The sequence below is a fragment of the Rhagoletis pomonella genome, unplaced genomic scaffold (assembly GCF_013731165.1).
Source record: "Rhagoletis pomonella isolate Grant_MI unplaced genomic scaffold, Rhpom_1.0 Rhpom_scaffold_00005, whole genome shotgun sequence".
Lineage (NCBI taxonomy): Eukaryota > Metazoa > Arthropoda > Insecta > Diptera > Tephritidae > Rhagoletis > Rhagoletis pomonella.
In genome coordinates, this window is record NW_023458559.1 from 17,554,926 (window position 1) to 17,574,449 (window position 19,524).

The 19,524-nt window shown below is 35.9% G+C and overlaps 1 protein-coding gene across 1 annotated transcript in view; it reads right to left on the bottom strand.

Moving 5' to 3' along the window:
- Window positions 1-11,464: 11,464 nt before the first annotated feature.
- LOC118740023 overlaps window positions 11,465-19,524 on the bottom strand; it is a 68,077-nt gene continuing 60,017 nt past the window's right edge. Inside the window, exon 3 of the mRNA XM_036471522.1 lies at window positions 11,465-11,521. Within this exon, the coding sequence (XP_036327415.1) occupies window positions 11,465-11,521 (57 nt within the window). The remainder of the gene's footprint in view (window positions 11,522-19,524) is intronic.

Consider the following 19,524-nt stretch of genomic DNA (forward strand, 5'->3'; position numbering starts at 1 on the left):
CTGATCATTTATGTATACATTTGTCTATATCTATCTCGATTCGTTTTGCCTGTTACAAACAACCGTTATGTGAACAAAGTTATAATACCCACGATTGAGAGAATACAAAGGTTGCGCCGATCTCGGACCGCTATTCCTCTCTTAACGAATTTGACAAAATCGCTGTTTGCATGACGTCACACTGGTGCAACTTGTTTACGTTTTCCTTGCAACATTTTTTCTTCTTCTTCCATTCTTGCTCACGTTTTGGCATTTCTCTCTCGCAATTGCACCAGTGTGACGTCACACAAAAGTTATTCTCAAAAACCCTCTCCGATCGGCGCAATCTTGTATTCTATCATTCTTGTATAATACCCTTGTGCACAAGTGCGCTCGGGTATAAAAAAGAGAAGAGAATAGAGAGAAATATGTATATGGTTTGTTGGTGCTCTCTAAACACAAACGCGTGAAAGGCAAACGGTCTAGCAACGTGTGGCATTGTTGATCAACGTAATACTTTAATTAAACATGCTTATTATTAAAATTTCATTTTAAAAATGCCACTGTTTCCTACTGTGGTAGAAATATGTCATTTTAAAACTGGAATCATAGAAATCGACCCAGTATATCGGCTGTTTTGCTCTCACGCTATTTTGGGTTTGAATTTTATATATAGTATAGATGTACTATTTAGAATGCCTTTCTTTATTTTGGAAAATGGGAATTTGGCAACATTGATTTGCTTACACATCACTATTTTTTTACCTGATACCGGGTTTTACACGGTTCAAGTATTGAACTCAATTCTGCTTGCTAGTTGAAGAGAGGGGTTGAGAAGAAACGGAAAGAGTACATATGCGTCTGCACCGGCAAGTGGTTTCAATTTTCTTGCTTTACTTTTAACATTTTCGTTGTTTCCCATTTAAAGAACCAAAAACTGGAATTCAACAAAACTGGAAACTAGGAAACGCAAAGGGAACGAACCAGAATTGCTTTAAAGTACTTGAATCGTGTAAATCGGGTGTAATTAAATTTGAAAAAAAACTAGTTTTAATATCTTTTTGGAACCATACTATGGTGTTAGTGATTCTGCGTCGATGGAAGAAACTATTGACATAATCCCGGATTAGTCAAATTTCGGAGATTCTTCTATTTACGTTTGACACTTTGATACCATCAAGGTATTACTCAAATCAGTACTTTTACTTGTATCAAACAAGGTATCGATACCTACTCAGTAACGAAAAAGTATCGAGTACTTGTACATAGAAGTACGACTTTGCATATTTTTCAAAGTTATTGTATTTTTTCACAAAAAATATGCATTTTTAAAAGATTATTTATCTTTTAATATGTTTTCATACAATAATTTAAAACAACAATGAGGTTGTTCACGGTTGCCTGGTCATCAGCTTATGCGGTTATGTGGTTATATTCTTTATTCAGTTTGCACCAATAAAATACACTACACAATAATAATTTTTAAGCAGAAAATCTAATAACCAGGCAAGCGTGAACAACCTCAATTATTATACCGGAGCGCACTTGTGCACAAGGGTATTATAACTTTGTTCACATAACGGTTGTTTGTAACAGGCAAAACGAATCGATATATATATACACAAATGTATACATAAATGATCAGAATGAAAAGAAAAATCGATTAAGCGGTGACTGTCCGTCCGTCCGTCTGTGCACTTCTTTCGGGCGTAGGACGGACGGTATTGAAAATGGGCAAAATCGGACAATAACCACGCCTACCTTCCATATAACGGTAATTTTCAGAAATACGAAAACTGCGATATTTCAGTAACCACTGAAGGTAATTCACTCAAAATTGATATTTACAATAATTTTCAGATCAAAAATAAGAATATTATAAATTTTTGGAAAATGGGCGTAGCCACGCCCACTTATGGTTACATGTGTATATCTTAGGAACCGCTGCACCAATTTCTTCCAAACTTGGCACAGTTGTTGGCCTTCGCACAGCATACCAAATGGCCGAAAATTTTTAAAATCGGACAATAACCACGCCCACATCCCATATAACGGCAATTTGGATAAATACGAAATCTTCGATAAATCAATAAATATTAAAGCTAATTTACTCAAAATTGACGCTTGCAACAATTGTGTACCACGAAATACGTTTACGATAAAATTTTGGAAAATGGGCGTGGCACCGCCCACTTATGATCACATATATGTATCTCGGTAACCGTTCTACCAATTTGTACCAAACTCGGTATGATTATTGTGCTTGTCACATAAAAGCAAAACGTTAAAAATTATTGGAATCAGATTAAAATCACGACCACTTTTCATAGATAGGCAAATTTCAGAAATGCTTGAAACTTCAATATTTCGAAATTTAAGGACGCTAATTTACTCAAAATTTACCATGTAGCGGTAGCTTTCGGAAAGGTGAAAATCATATACTTAGTACCTGCGCCGGGTATTTAATGTTCGGCTCCGGCCGAACTTAGACCCTCTTACTTGTTTTTGTATAGTATTTGATTTCAAAAATAATAAAATACATTTTTACAATATTAGGCGTAATCTTTTCCTATACAAGTTACAAAAGAACACTCGTTTAAATATTTATTACATGTAAAGCAACAACACAACTCGCATATATTATCCAAGGTGATTCCAACTCGTATAACGATATACGACTTGGTGTGAGGTGCTGCCAAGTTCAGTTATGACACTATTGTGATTGATTATGGAAAGAACTTGGAAACTTTCCATTTAAAAGTCAAAATATATATATTTTTTTTAAAGAAGTAAAATAAAAAAAAGGCCAATTCGAAATATTTTTTCATTCATGGCAAATGTTTTTTTTAAACAAAATAAACCAAAAGGCAAATGGAGCAAGAGTAAGTAAAAATAAATTTTATTTTAAAACTTATCAAATAAAAACTAATTTTTTCCAGAATTGAAAGGATTAAGTGGAGAATATGGACGCGGTAGGAGACGGAAGGTTTTCTGGGGTGCTACTTAGCTCGCAAAGCCGAGTTTGAGCACCCGAAAAAGAAGCGACTGGCGTATGCAAATGTGTTGGAGGACATGTTGTCCTTGGGAGTTACGGTGCGTAAACATGGATTTGAATGCAGTTTCCACCGATGTATTGCTAGAGGTCTAACTTAAAATATAGGAAGAAGTAAATTGGAGAGTTGCCACCTATTTGAAAATTTACATTTATCTAATTTAATTTATAAGATAATTTGAATAATGCAATATGGGTATCAAACTGAAGGGGTTTAGGAAATTTTATTGCCGAAAATATTTCTAGGGAGGGCTGCCACCTGTTTGAAAAATTGTATTGTATTAAATTGATAAAATAAATGAAATCTATATCTACATCTATACATATAATAAAATTGTAACAGATCGATGTCTGTACCTTACAGATATTAAAGAAAAATTAATATGGTGGGTTTTTATTAAAGCTACAGAAGCCAAATAAACAATTTTTAGAATTCTTGAATCTCCGTCTGTCTGTATATTTGTACGCGCATCAGTCGAAAACATGGAATTGAATGCAGTTTTCACCGATGTATCGCTAGAGATTTAGCTTCCAATCATGATACAATAATTTTTAGAAGGTAGTTTCACTTCAAAATTTTTGACATAAACCGTGTCTGTGACAAACACGCAATGTGGCCACTGCTACGATATAACTTGGGGATTTTCGCTTGTTATTTTAGATATTTTTTAACAGAACATGTAAAGATGTATATGTTTCATAACTGATCACTTAATTTTTAATATAAATATACGTATTTAATACATACATTTTTGCCACTGCTAATCACATGAATAAAAATCATAAAAATGAAAATATAAACGGCAATATTTCTTGTTTATAATGGATTAGATCCATCGCACACCACGGACTTTATCGGCCGCCGATTTAGATGGGCTCGCTAGTCTTTCCATTGCACCACAACTTATTTCTCGGAGCGATTAAGCTGGTGTAGTGTGCGCACCTCCATACATCTTCATGTACATATTTAAAGCGAGCCCTATTATTTAAATAGGCGGGCGATAAAGTCTGTGGTATGCGGTGGCTCTTATAGCTGTATCCTTATATCTATTCCGTGTGTTGCAGTATCCACGAAAGCAGCAGTTCATTTTTTATGAAGAAAATTTTAAAAAAATACTCGATTATTATTTATTTTTCCAACGTCAAAAGCTGGATTTTTTCAGTTCAGTTTAGGTAAAGTGAAACTGCTATATGGCTGTTAAAAGAAAGAAATTTACAGAGGCTTACAGCTAAAAATATTTTTGTGGAAGGTTTCCACCTATTTGAAAACTTTAATTTAATTTAATTGATAGCATAAATTAAATATTGCAATATTGGCATCAAACTAAAGAGGCTAGGAAATTTTAATGCTGAAAATATTTTTAGGGGATTGCCAACTGATTGAAAAATTGTATTCATTAAAATTTGTAAAATAAATGAAATATATCAATACGAACATTAAACTAAAGAGGATTAGGAAGCTTACTTTTGAAAATATTCTTGAAGCGGGTTGCCACTTATTTGAAAATTTTAATTCAGTTAAATTTATAATATAAACTAAGTGTTGCCATATGGGTATCAAACGAGAGTATTTGAGAATAATAAAATTGCAACAGTCCGTTATCTGTACATAATAGATGTTAAAGAAAAATTAATAGGGGGTTTATTAGATCAGCCAAGTCTAAAATTTTGGTATGCTTATCTGTATGTTTGTAAGCGCATCACGCAAAAGCGAATGTATGGAATTAAATGCAGTTTTCACCGATGTACATATTGCTAGAGCTCTAATTGAAAATGTAGAATCCATTTTTTTTTTTGTTTTAGTTTATCGTGGGTCATTATTCCTAGGTATTTGAACGTATTAACTTTTTTCAGTGCGTCGTTGTTTATATTTAGAGTTAGCAACGGACCGTTCTCAAAATTTCGCCTTGATATAACCACAAACTTAATTTTTTTTTTATTTCTGTGTGGAAGGTTTCTCGCTAAAAAAAATTAAAACTTTTCGTTGTAGCTGTCAAAAAATTAAGAAATCTGAGACGTCACGTTTTACAATTTCATACAGTTCTCTTTACAATGTATTTCACTAAACTACTAAACGGCTGTACCGACTTGGTTCATATTTGGCAACACCTTGAAAATAAATATTTTGACCAAAAATTTACTCGGGATATTCCTAAAATTCTTATACAGACTATAACGCAAAAAACAAATATATCTCTAAAACCAATTACGCTGGGGAACTGAAGCTTAGCACTAATGCATATATTGCAAATGCTTGGGAAAGGGGGCGTGGCTCCTTCCTTCCATACAAACTGAACTTCTCATATAGCTTATCTCTGGAACTGCTTACGCTAACGTCCTGAAATTCTACACAGCTACATATGTTATCAATACCGTAGTTATGGCGAAAAGTGGTAATTATTGGAAAGGCTGGACCGATATACATTTACGTAAACGCGCAAGTATCATTCGATTGGGAACCATTTTCTCCTAGATTTCCAAATCCCATTGAACTATTGTAACTTTGTCTTTAATTTTCAGTAAGGTAAAATTTATGTGAAAATTTTGAAGAATTTTTTTAAATTTTCAACAAAGAATGGAGCTTTGCTTTTACGAGTTTCGCTATATACTGTCCTATCTACATACCTATTTATTTGCATAAAATTATAGCCGTTTTCGTTGTTCGGCCTAAATTCAAGAACCACTGAATAGAGTTCCGTCAGATTGTTGGAGGTTATCTTACATACATATATGGTCCAATTACATGCTACTAGAAAACTCGCTAGGTGGTGCTGGAGTAGAGTTATTTATAAAAATCGTTTTTATTAACCGATTATATACCTGTATGATGGAAAATTCTTTTGATAAAAATTTACCTGATTAGTGCCGCTGGAGTTAAGGTTGAAATTCATAACACGTATTCATTTTATGGTAAGCAATGGTTTTGCAGAAAATGAACCCAATGGATGGCTCTGCAGCCGAAATGTATAGAAACCCCGTGTGGTTGGTCTGCTTTGGCCCTATGTATAAGTTATACGTATTTAGTTTTCAGATGTCTAAATGAAGGATGGGGTTATGTTTTTCTGGCGCCCTCATGCACGATCATGCGGTCTTGCATCTGCCCAGAAATCAGTTCATAAATTTTACTACGAATTGTAAAAGTGGTGAATTAACAAGGATAGATCACCGTAGGTATATCAATTGCTTCATTTGAAATATACTTAAAAGATCACACGACTCATTTAGCAATGTACCGGAAAACTTTTCATCCTGTGGGACGGCGAGGAGTCTTGGCCCTCCTATAACTTCTGTGCTCTCGAGTTTCCCTATAAGAACTTTTATTGGCATACGCATCGCACCAATGTTGTAGTTGCAAGATCATACAAAAAAATTACGCATGCTTGGCAGAGATGTCACAGGTGGAAATAAGACCATAGGTAAAGCTCATGACACCGAAAGGGATTGGTATTCCATATGGTATCACAGCGTTACTATTATTGACCTATGTGTGAGGAGGATACTGCGCCTTAATGGTTTCAACTTAAATCAAAAATTTTGACTTTACAGACTAATTTTGTTATTAAATGCTCTTTTGCATTGGCCAACGCAAAAGCTCTTATTAGGTGCCGCGAAGTAAGCGGGCATTGGCTAGTTGTAACATAAAAAAGTAAAGGCAGTGAAATAAGGCAATTTCCTATAAGACTGTAAATGATTTTTTAAATATATTCAAACACATAAATATCGATAATATAAGCGAAATCGTAATTTAACCATGCTGCTACTCTATTCTAGTGTATCAGTAGTCCATTTAGCTCTATATTATGACAATGCAGCAAAAGTTATTTAATATAAAAAGAAATCGCCTTCCATACGATTTTTATACCCGAGCGCACTTGTGCACAAGGATATTATATCCTTGTTTGTTTGTTTGTAACAGGCAAAACGAACCGAGATAGATATAGACAAATGTATACATAAATGATCAGAATGAAAAGAAAAATCGATTAAGCGGTGACTGTCTGTCCGTCCGTCCGTCCGTCTGCGCACACCATAACTCCAGTAAAAATTAAGATATCTTAACGAAACTTGGTATGTGCACTTCTTTTGGGCGTAGGACGGATGGTGTTGAAAATGGGAAAAATCGGACAATAACCACGCCTACCTCCCATATAACGGTAATTTTCAGAAATACAAAAATATTTTGGTAACTACTGAAGATTATTCACTCAAGATTGATATTTACAATAATTTTTAGACGAGAAATAAGAATATTATTATTATAATTATATATTATTATGGTTACATGTGTATATCTTGGTATCCGCTTCACCGATTTCTTCCAAACTTGGCACAGTTGTTGGCCTTGGTACAACATAATAAATGACCACGCCCACATCCCATATAACGATAATTTAGAGAAATACGAAATACTCGATAAATCCGTAAATATTAAAGTTAATTCATTCAAAATTTATGCTTGCAACAATTCTTTACCAAGAAATACATTTATGGTAAAATTTTGGAAAATGGGCGTGGAACTAACTGCCCACTTATGATCAGATATATGTATCTCGGTAACCGTTGTACCAATTTGTACGAAACTCGTTATGGCTATTGCGCTTTCCACATAAAAGCAAAACGTTGAAAATTATTGAAATCGGACTAAAATTACGACCGCTTTTCAAATCACGGTAAATTTCAGAAATGCTTGAAACTTCAATATTTCGAAATTTAAGGACAATAATTTACTCATAATTGATACTAAAAACAATCTCTTAAAAAGAAGTAAGATTGTTTGGAATTTTGGAAAATGGGCGTGATATCCCCCACATATGATTATATAAGTTTATCTCATTTAGGGTACTCACAGTTTACTTCTAAAGTTAAAAGGTGGCAACTTTAACAAGATAACACACTCGAACTGTGAGCAACCCTTATGTTTAAATAAAGTATTAAGTTGATCAACAATACCACGCATTGCTAGACCGTTTGCCTTTCACGCGTTTGTGTTTAGAGAGCATCAACAAACCACATACATATTTCTCTCTATTCTCTCTTCTCTTTTTTATACTCAGCTAGCACAGCGCAAAAATAAAATAAAAAATAACCTTTGCCAGCTCCAGGCAGGCGCAAAGAGAAACTTATGTACAAGCAGCGCTGCGCCCAAAGCGAAATTCATGTATGTATGTACAAGCAGCGATAGATGCCAGTTTAACACAGAACATAAACATGAGACAAAGTCTAGTAATTTTGCCCAAAAGTGTTATCTCTAATTAGTATGGGAACCAACAACAAACAAAGTTACCACATGGTAAAATGTTTTAAAGTTACCTGGTGGCAAAATTAACACAGTAGATAATATAGAACTGTGAGTACCCTAATTATGTCTAACTGAACGTTCTATCGACGATGTTTAAAACAGGGGTAAAAGCACACGGCTTATAATGTAGTGGTAGTTTTCGGAAAGGTGGAAAACATATATTTAATACTTGCGCCGGGTATTTAATGTTCGGCTCGCCCGAACTTAGACTTTCTTACTTGTTTTGTATGTCTTTTCCTTTGATAACCACGATATCTGTTATTTTTTTTACATTTTGAGGACAAAAATTATGCATATCCAGCAATTTTAGATATTAATAGCGTTCTGAAAACACCAAGTTATTTAAAAATCTCCATAAAACGAACTAGTAAAATGGAGTATTTTAGATACTATTTCCCAACAAATAGTAGTGTAAAAATTAAGATCGGCAGCACTGAAAATAAGCTCGCCGATCTTGTCAAAATTACAACAAACACGTCGCTACTGACAACACCTTGTTATTATTCCACCATGATTGGAACGTATCAGAAAAGTAGCATTTACATATAAAGATACAAATCGTGTAAGAGCAAACTTAAGTGTGATAGTGAGAAGGTGTATGCATGGTCGTAGCAAGGTAGGTGCAGGGCGCTCGGGTATAAAAATAAGGCTTAAATGATAAAAGTGACCACACATTCACGAAGAGTAGAATTTAGCTATTTATTTTTAGCATTTATTATTGCTTTGAAAAAGATTTCTAAGATATCTTTGTTTGTTTGTACCTAATTAATGCTAATTTGTAACAATAAATTGCACAAAAAATTAAAAAAAGAAATTGTACTCCTTTTTTATCTTTTGTACTGCTTTTTTTCTATTCAAAATAGAAATGTACTCCTTTCTCTGTTTCAAAATCTGGCAACCATACCTTTAAATCACGTTCGTTCAGATGGCCCATTCGGCAGTGCCACAGATTTATTTCACTTTTGGCTTGCGACACAAATGCACTGTTTGTATGGTATTTCATAAAGTACAAATTACCACTACGTTCTGCAGTAAACAACACTTCTTCATTTTTGTCAATCATCAATTGCATCATTTTTGCGAAAATGCACCTCATACCCCCTGTCAGTTATCTTCGATACAGACAGCAAATTTGTGCGTAAATCTGATACGTAGAGCACATCGCTTAATGTTATATTCTTTTCATAACCTTTTTGATTCACCTTTACTTCTATGTCACATTTGCCAGTAATTTTTGCCGAATTCTTGTTAGCTAAATTTAACACTTGATTTACTTCAACCATCTCAGAAAAATTATTATTATATACGCTCATGTGGGAAGTGCACCCACTGTCCAAACACCAGTTGTCATTTGCATTCGGACACAAAAAAACAGATTCTGTTGCTCTTAAGGAGGAATTTTGCTCTTCGCTTTTGTTAGCTCTTTGACTACCTTGGGTTTTTGAACGACACTCTCTTGCATAGTGGCCACGATTGAGAGAATACAAAGGTTGCGCCCACGATCCAGAAAATAAAGGTCGCGCCATTCGCGGACCGCTAACCCTCTCTTCGTCGATTTGACAGCATCCACCTAATCGCTGACGTCATAAAATACTTTTGTTTACATTCCCTGTTGCCAACTTCATGCTTTTCGCACCAATTTAGTGGGTTTGGTGCTTGGCGCGTTTTTGGTGCTTTTGTTTTTAGTTTGAAGACACCAAATTAGAAAATCTTAAAAAAATGGAAGCAAAATTTATAGCAATCGTAAGTGTGGTAAGCAACTTTACAAAAATTTAAACAAAATCATGGCACAGTGACAATCATAAGCGACAACAAAATATGTGGCAGCACCTTCAATTATGCCAGAAGAAATCAACCGTCGTGCAAGAAACATTCATTTTTATTAATTTGAATCGGCATCCTTACAATAAAATTATGTATGCATATAAAGTCTATAAAATACTCCAATAAAAATTTGGTGCTTTTTCAAATTCAAAACTTGGCAATACTGCCTTTTGTCCGATGCTTCCTCTTTTTCTTGTCGAGTTCGTCTTGCTCTCTCATTCTGGTATTTATTGACGTCACGGCCGGTTGCTCTCAGCTCGATTGGCGCAATCTTGTATTCTATCATTCTTGGGTTGCGCCGATCTCGGACCGCTATTCCTCTCTTAACGAATTTGACAGAATCGTTGTTTGCATGACGTCACACTTGTGCAACTTGTTAACGTTTTCCTTGAAACTTTTTTTCTTCTTCTTCCATTCTTGCTCACGTTTTGGCATTTCTCTCTCGCAATTGCACCAGTGTGACGTCACACAAAAGTTATTCTCAAAAATCCTCTCTGATCGGCCACTTTTACCACACTTGTAACAAACAAAAATTTCGTTTCGTTTCTGCGCGTTTTCCGCCGCTATAACCCCGATTTTTTTATTTTTGCTGTGCATATTTGTCTTTTGCGTGTTTTTCACATACAAAGCATCGCTCTCACTTCGATCATTTTTAGCTTTTCGCGATTCCCACTCTTCTAATATATTTACACGCAGCACTTCGGGCTTTGGGAAATCATCGCGAGTTTCAAGCGCACAACGGAATGTTTCATATGAGTCTGGTAAACTGTACAGTAGTAAAATTGCAAGCAATTCGTCACCGATCTCAACACCAATTTCCTTGAGTTTCGCGACTGCATCAAAAAAGTCATTTAGATGGTTTCTAACCACATCACCCTCTTTCATACGTGAGAGCGCAACTCTTTTTAACAAAGTCGCCTTTCGAGCGGGGCCTTTCGACTCGTATGTCGCTTGCAATTTTTGCCACATTTTCTGCGAACTTGTGCACTCAGTAATAAGATTTAATTCTGTCGGACTAATTGCTAGCATGATGTCGGCACATGCCTTTTCGTCATTTGTTTTCCACAAAACTGCGGCTGCTGCATCAGCCGGACATTCTTTATCCCCGTTCACATATGCCCATAAATCATTTTTGATTAGGACCGCACGCATATGTAGCTTCCATGTGTCGTAATTCTCCGCATTGAGCGGCTTGATGCGAACGACTCCCGCCATGTTTGCAATATTCGCGAAATTTCTTTTCGAAATTTATACTCCGCGTGTTTCCGGAAAACTTTTCGTTTTATTCTTTATTTCATGCCGCGGGAAATTCACGTTACCTTTTGTTTAAAATATAAAGCACTTCGCGATGGGTCTGGGCCCATAACCTATTAGGAATAAAACAAGAGTTTTAGAGCTTCGTGTATTAACGCTTTAATAACTTCACTTGTTCGCAGCATACAAAGGACTAACTGAAGGAACAAATGTAATTAAGAACATTGATAAAGTGGAATGTTAATAAAGAACAATTCATGGTTGCATAAAATAGTATGAGTTCAATAGTCTAAAAAAATGTATGTTGGTAGTCGAAACTACTTTGCTGCGCCAACAACTATAGAGAAAAGGTCGAGCCTAGAAAAATCGATGACAAACAACCAAGCAAGCGCAAAAAGTGTTCCACCGTTTCATTCTCTTCTATCACAGTCAGGTGTTTGTGCCATGTGAAGTGATCTGTCAGCGGTCCACCAAGTTGTCTGCAGTGCCGTCTGCTAGTTAGAGCAAAAAATTAGATATACCTTGTGAGATTGAAGGCAACATGAGTTTTCGGAGTGAAGTATTCACCCAGTTTTTGATGGTGGCTTCGACTGCCGAAGGTGGGATTGCTAAAACTGCTTGTGGACCGAGGAATGGTCTGATCAAACTCTGGCCAAATGATCAGATGTCTCATAACAAGGTACTCCAGAGTGACCTGGCACCCAGAGTAAAACAACCTCGTTATGTTCACCATCAGATTTAAGTCGAGACTTGCATTGCGAAACTAGTTTGGAAGTACTTTAATAGAGGGCTGGTCAATACCTTAAGTGTAGCTTGGTTGTCACTGCAGTCATGTATACTCCTGCCCCTCCACCTATGTTCCACCACGTAGCCCATGGATTTGAGTATTGCAATTACCTCAGTCTGGAAGACCGAAGCATATTCCTCTACAGAAAAGGGAAACTTATCTCCATTAACCTCGAAAAAGGCCCCAGATCATGACCCAGAGTCAGTTTTGGAGCCATCAGTAAGAAGATTCGACAATTTGTGAGTCAGGTCTCAGCTATGGAATCAAACTAGCATTCAATCTCAGGGAACTCAACATTATAGAATCTCTTCAACAAATGTAATGGTGGCGTACTATCCTGTAGCATTAAAAAGACACAAGTGTTTAAATCTCTGCCGCCAGCAAATTTTTGCCGCGCCCCACTTATTGTCATACCAGCATCCGGTTCTTTTTAGTCTGCAGGTGGCCTTTAAGGCTTCCCCACGTGAAAACACAAAGTGACGGTAAGTCCAGCAATGCGTCAAGAGATACACGACTCAAAAAATTAAAGTTAAATAAAGAAGCTATCAAGCAACCATTTTGGTTCTTTACATCGAAGCCAGATAAATTTTCATGGACCCCCATTTACATCTCATGGACCCCCATATTTTGTTCACGTCACCGTGGACCCCCGTCGAGTCTTCCGTGGACCCCTGGGGGTCCACCTGGACCACTTTGGGAATCACTGCTCTAATGGGTTGCTTTTCAAAGAAGATGCTGAAGCATAATAAGTTTTGCGCTTCCGACACAAGTAGTCTTTTTCGATACCTACTTGGATCGCAGTAAAAAGTATGGAGTACAAAAGTACTTAGTAGATTGAGAAAACAATCGAGTATGTACTTGGATTTACTTATATCGATTCATCTTTACTTTGAATGGATTAATCATGTAGAAGTCGGGGTACGGTTCGGCTATTTGTACAATGTACAAGGAATTGGGCTCTTGTAACACACGCTTAAAATATGGACTTTTCAGTAAATTTTGGAGTGAACTCTATGCAAAAGTACTGTGGTTTAGCCGGAGTTGGACTGATGAAAGCTTTTTGTAATACATACAATTGGGAATTTTGGGTTTTTATATAACCGGCTTAAAATATTTTAAAAATCGAAGAGAAAGGACAAAGTTACTTAAAATCGCAATATAACAATTAGCCAATTCTTCAGGAACTAAATAAAACTGAAAAGTTTATATAACTAGCTTGCCAATGCATTTTAAAATTATCCGATACTATCGACAGTTTCAATGCAAACTATCGAAAACATCGAGTGGGATGACTATCGATAGTTTTACAGCTCTAGCTAGATCCCAGTAATACATACTGCCAAGTTTCGGGCTCCGGCGAAGTCGCACAGCTTCAGCCGTTTCTATGTGGAGGCTGAATTTTCCGACACTGGCGCCAAAGATCCCTTCGTTGCCCGACTTGACATTTAAATCGCCAAGCACAATTTTTATACATGTCGGGGCAGCGCTAATACGTACGCTCTAAGCTAAGAGATCCTTGGATGCCTCGTCCTTCTCTTCCATTGGGGCATTGGCACATATGAGCGAGATGTTCAAGAATATCGCTTTGATGCGGATTGTGGCTAGACTTTCGTCCACTAGAGTGAACGCCGGTCTCTCTCTTACCACAAATCAGACACCGAATTGCGCTCCTTTACGTTGCAACTGTAGTAGACATCGCAAGGCTCCTTACCTTCCTCGCCCCGTCCATCCCATTTCATGGATGGCGGTGACGTCAGCCTTTATTTTCCCTAGGACATCAATCAGCGTAAAATCATAGTCCTTCCTATGTTTGCGGTAGTCGTCATCAAAGGAGGGGGTATCCTCCGAGGCATGTGTTTTTTTCATTGGGCAGGGTTTTAACGTGGCGGGACCCAAACCCAGCGCACGCGGGGTTTTACGCCCTCCCACTTTAGCTCGCTCCCAACCTAGCGTTCGGTCGCTACTCAGAGGATTCATGGATATAAATATTCGTACGTAGTTAGCTGTGATTTGAACCGTAAGCACACGAATCACTTCTGGCCACTCCCAGGTGAATGACAGTCAAAAGCTTTGCAGTACTGGGAAATGTACAAAACATAGTGGTCAAAAGCGAATATCTCAACTAAACCCTGATATATTTTCTCAATTCATAACTTTACATACCTGTATAGTAAACCAAATAGCCGGACCAGACGTTATTCTAAAAAAAATTAAAAAAAAAAATTAACTTTTTCCGTATACTCTGTATTATTCCTCCGCAATTTTTTAAGGTAAACAAACAATTTATAATCATTGCTATGCAGCGAAATATCTTCTCTTAAATTATATACGTAGGTATGTATAAATATGAGGACGTATTGAACATTTTGAGTATGCACATTTTTTATGCTGGTATATTCATTTATGCTAAATATATTACTTGATTTTGTTTTGTCACACCGTGTAATAAATAAAAATTTCATTAAGGGCCGTTAACTTATCTATTTTAAAGTATAGTTAAATCATTAGTTAAACTTAAGTACAGAAAATTCTGTGTAATTTTTCTGTAGAAAAGTTTAACTAATGATTTAACTATAATTTAAAATAGATATATTAGCAGCCTCTAAATATATGTGCGTTATATGTTTACTGCCATCTACTGTAATTACTTAAAAAGTAAACGTCTTGACTGTTCACCCAACCGTTCTATAGTTTTATCAATAATCTCAGATTGGTTCTGTGATACAAAACTTTCGATGTACGCTTAGAAGACACGAACCTAAAGACAAAGTAATAACCAACTGAACTATAAATTTATTTATAGTTACCCTTTTTAAATGGAAGTGCTTTGAAGTTAGAGAAAATAACTTGATACAGAACCGGATGATCCACATATCCACTTTTTAAATCAATTTACTAATTATTTTGTTAGCGTTGAGTGTATAATTTGTTATATAATATATAATATATAATATATATATATATATGTATAGGAAAAACCTACGCCCATGGTGAAGTTTTATTTGCAGCATTTAGAAAAAACGGATGAGAATAAATGGGCACATATTTCGATGTGAAGCCAAACTCCCTGGGAAGACAATACGTATGAATAATTGTATCATGGTGCCAACATACTTTACTTTACTTTTTGCTTATTATTGCTCTCTGAGAGGCATGTGCAGACAGTGAGCAGATCATTCAAAACGGGGGCGTTTCAAATATATGGACATCGAAATAAATTACTGGCTTTTTTCTTTGAAATAATGTTGCAAATTTTACAATATGAGAATGTAAAATTTTTCTTTAGAAAAGAAAACGCCATAAGTTTGTAATTGATCTATTTTTTATATTTAAGTAATACAAACATGACATCTGATGTAGAGCTTAGCTACGTATTAGGCCCGTCAGAATGGGTACTTGTACGTCAAGAACGGAAAAATATGCGAAGTAAGTGGCGTACGTACACTGAGGGTAAAAAATATTAAAAGCAAATAGAAACGTCGACGAAAGTACTGTATATTGGTAAATATTCAATTCAATTACGCGCATATTCAAATGACCGCGTTCGTTCTGAAAAAGCATCCATGAAGTGAATAATCAACACAAAAACTAAAAAAAAAATATTTAACTTGCATGTTGCCTGCAGTGGAATTCGAACCCTGACCATCTCTGGATATCAACAAATTCTGGCATGCATCTTTGCGCACACACCCTGTAGGATCTCGGAATAGACTTAGAGCACACCACAAACTAGACTACAAGTGATTGTAACTAGTCCAAAGTTTGGTCCAACAACATGTAAAATTCTATTTACATTTAACATTGAATGTCTAGGCCCGCACCAATTGTCCGCTTCTGCATTACATTGTAACCAGTTTTGGGGGAAAAAAAAAAATAAAACTTGCGCCAGCTGCGATTCGAACCGGGGTTCTCAGATTTTCCAAGCGGATACTCTCTCTGCATGCCAATGTCGCACATGAAAATTTGTTGACTAAGTGCCTACATATCAGCAAGTCGTTAATTGTACCCGTTGTCCGCTACTGCATGACATTGTAACCAGTTTTAGATCAAAACTCTTACCTTATGCATTACATTCGGACCAGTTTTAGAACAATTCACCTGTTTTACATCACATTGCTTTATATTTTTGGACTATCTTTGGTCTAGAGTCTAGACTCTAGATACAAAGCTACTATGCCTACGACTATATTTTTCGAGCAATTGGACCAATCTTTCCTTCAAGGCGATTTGCACCCTGATAAACAAAAAAATTTCAGGTAAAAGTGTCACCGTTTTTGAAATATTTAAATTTTTTTGAATTAAAAACAAAAAATCGTGCCTTCTCATGTATTTTCTCTAACTGCATCGACAAACCAGGTTATACTTAGTAAATTTTTTATGTAAAATACTTCCAGATAGTTGCCTTTCCATACTCAAATGCAATATAGTTAAAATATATTAAAGAACCATCACAAAACAAGGACTATTTTGGTATGTTTAACTTTTTGATATTTTCTTCCCCATGTTTGACTATCTCTGGTGAAAAAAAATGTACTGAGCTATAACTTTACATTACATAAAAAAATGCTAATTTAATAAAGATTTCAGGAAGGTGCCACTCTTACTGTTTCGAATAGAAAAAAAGTTATAGCCGCTTTTGTGGGTAAAGGACTGAGACACGCTAGAATGTATTTAATAGATTTAATTTTAAGTTGCTCTTGTTACCGACCAATGAAATGCTACATAAATAGTACAAAGGCACATTATTACCTGCTCCTGACATTATTTTATGTTACTTACCGGAATTCGGACTAGAGTCTATAACAAGGGCTATTCTATCAATATTTTTTTTTGAAGCATGGGTTCACGTGAAATAAAATATACATGAGTTGTTTGAAGAAAAATGTATTCATTTATTGATAAAATATGCTCCAATTGGCGATCTTCTACTCTAATACAAGCTCGTCGCCTTTTAAGAAAATACGCTTTTAGAGATCTTAAACCCAATTGGGCTATCTCAGCAGCAGCTCAATTTATTTGTTCCCGCAAATGCTCTTCGTTTTGAACTATTTTTGAATAAATTTTGTCCTTAAGACAGCCCTAGTAGAAAAAATCTAATGGATACAGGTCTGGCGATCGAGCAGGCCACGTGATTGGCCCGTATCGTTTAATCCATCGGCGAGGATAAGTTTCGTCTAAATGAGCTCTTACTTCACGCCCGTAGTGAGCAGGGCACCCGTCATTTTGCAGCCATAGTCTTCGCCGCAGGTTTAAGGATACATCTTCTAAAAGAGTTGGAAGCCGTTCCTGAAGGAACTCTAAACAACTGTGAGAGTTGAGCGTTGGCGGCAGTTCCACAGGTCCCAATATCTGACAATTAAAAATACCGCACCATAAATTTATTTTGTACCGGTACTGCAAACGATCTTCTCTCATTTCGTGAGGATGTCTATCTGCCAACTGTGAAGGTTATGTAAGTTAAAATAACCATCACGTTTGCATGATGATTCATCGCTAAAAAATTATTTTATTTAAAAAAATGGGGTCTGATTCATGCATTCGCAACATTTCTCGGCAAAATCTAGCCCTCGACAGGTAATCTCTTTCTTGTAGAGCTTGAACACGTTGAATGTGGTAGGGATGAAATTGATGGTCTTTTAAAGCTTTGTGAACTGTAGTTTTTGGTATTCCTGTCCGTATTTCCATCATTCTCACTGAGGTCGAAGGACCTAGTTCCACTTCCTCTAACACAACTTCAACATCTACCATTGCAGGACGTCCTGTTTTGCCGCCACGCCTTCCAGGTATGCGACCTTAAAAAAGTGAAAAATGATAGTTAACAAGCAAGCAAACAAGAAAGGTGTAAAAATCACTTACCTTCATATATTTCTCTATGGGTCCGGGAGAATACTTCACGACCCGGATGCCGACGATTGGGGTAACGCTCTGCATAGAGTCTTTGAGCAGCTCTGGCATTACAGCAAGCTTCACCGTAAATTAGGTGAATAACCGCATATTCATGCGTCGTATACTGCGTGTTCTCTGTCATAGTATTAATAACACAATGTTCGAAGGGCCCAATTTGACAAAATCCACTTTCACTAATTCCGGTAAGTAACACAAAATAATGTCAGAAGCAAGTAATAATGTACCTTTGTACTTTAACATGTCATTGGTCGGTAACAAGAGCAACTTAAATTTAAATCTATTAAATGCATCCTAGCGTGTCTCAGTCCTTTACCCACAAAAGCGGCTACAACTTTTTTTTCTATTCGAAACAGTAAGAGTGGCACCTTTCTGAAATCTTTAATAAATGAGCAATTTTTTCTGTAATGTAAAGTTATAGCTCAGTACATTTTTTTTCACCAGAGATAGTCAAAGTTGGGGAAGAAAATATCAAAAAGTAAAAATCCCAAAATAGTCCTAGTTTTATGATGGTTCCTTAATATATTTTAACTACATTGCATTTGAGTATGGAGAGGCAATTATCTGGAAGTATTTAACATAAAAAATTTACTAAGTATAACCTGGTTTATAGATCCAGTTAAAGAAAGTACATGAAAAGGCACGATTTTTTTAATTCAAAAAAATGTTAATATTTCAAAAACGGTGACACTTTTACCTGAAAATTTTTTGTTTATCAGAGAGCTCACCCCCCACCTACCATCCCCTAAAGTTTGGCACGTTACTTCTGGGACACCCTGCATATATATATATGTGAACAGTCAAATACGTGCGTAATAAATTTGGTACGAAAATATTATTTTTAAATTCGAACATTTATAAACGATAATCAAATATAAAGTATTCATTCAAAACATAGTAAGGTTTTTGGCTAACAGAGCGTAATTTGCCAAGTAACGTAAAACCACTATAAAATTGTTAAACCTGCCGGCGCGCCGCGGCGCTAGTGTAGCAAAGCTATTTGTGGCAAATTCTAGACATCAACCTAGTCTAGATATGAACCTCGTTGTAGGAAGTAGAAGACTCCAGATGTCGCCCCGCCAGAAAAGTTAAATATTGCGCCTAAGTATATGCCATTTACATATGCTACAGCGGAAATGGACGACACGCCATTTCTTTAAATAAAATTAACTGCTGCTATATGTACATATGTATGTTTATACAAAACGTAAAACATTTTGCTTGCATAGTCTTCTGTTCTCTTTCATTGCAAGTTGAATTATCTATTGCAAAATGTTGTACATAAAATACAACGCTTTTACAACTGGACTAAAAATTATAAAATAAAATAATGTAAAAAAAATATTTTTTAAAAACAAGCTTTTATTTAACATGTACAATCGAAGAAATAAAATAAAGTAGTGTAACACAAGATTTTTTAGCAAG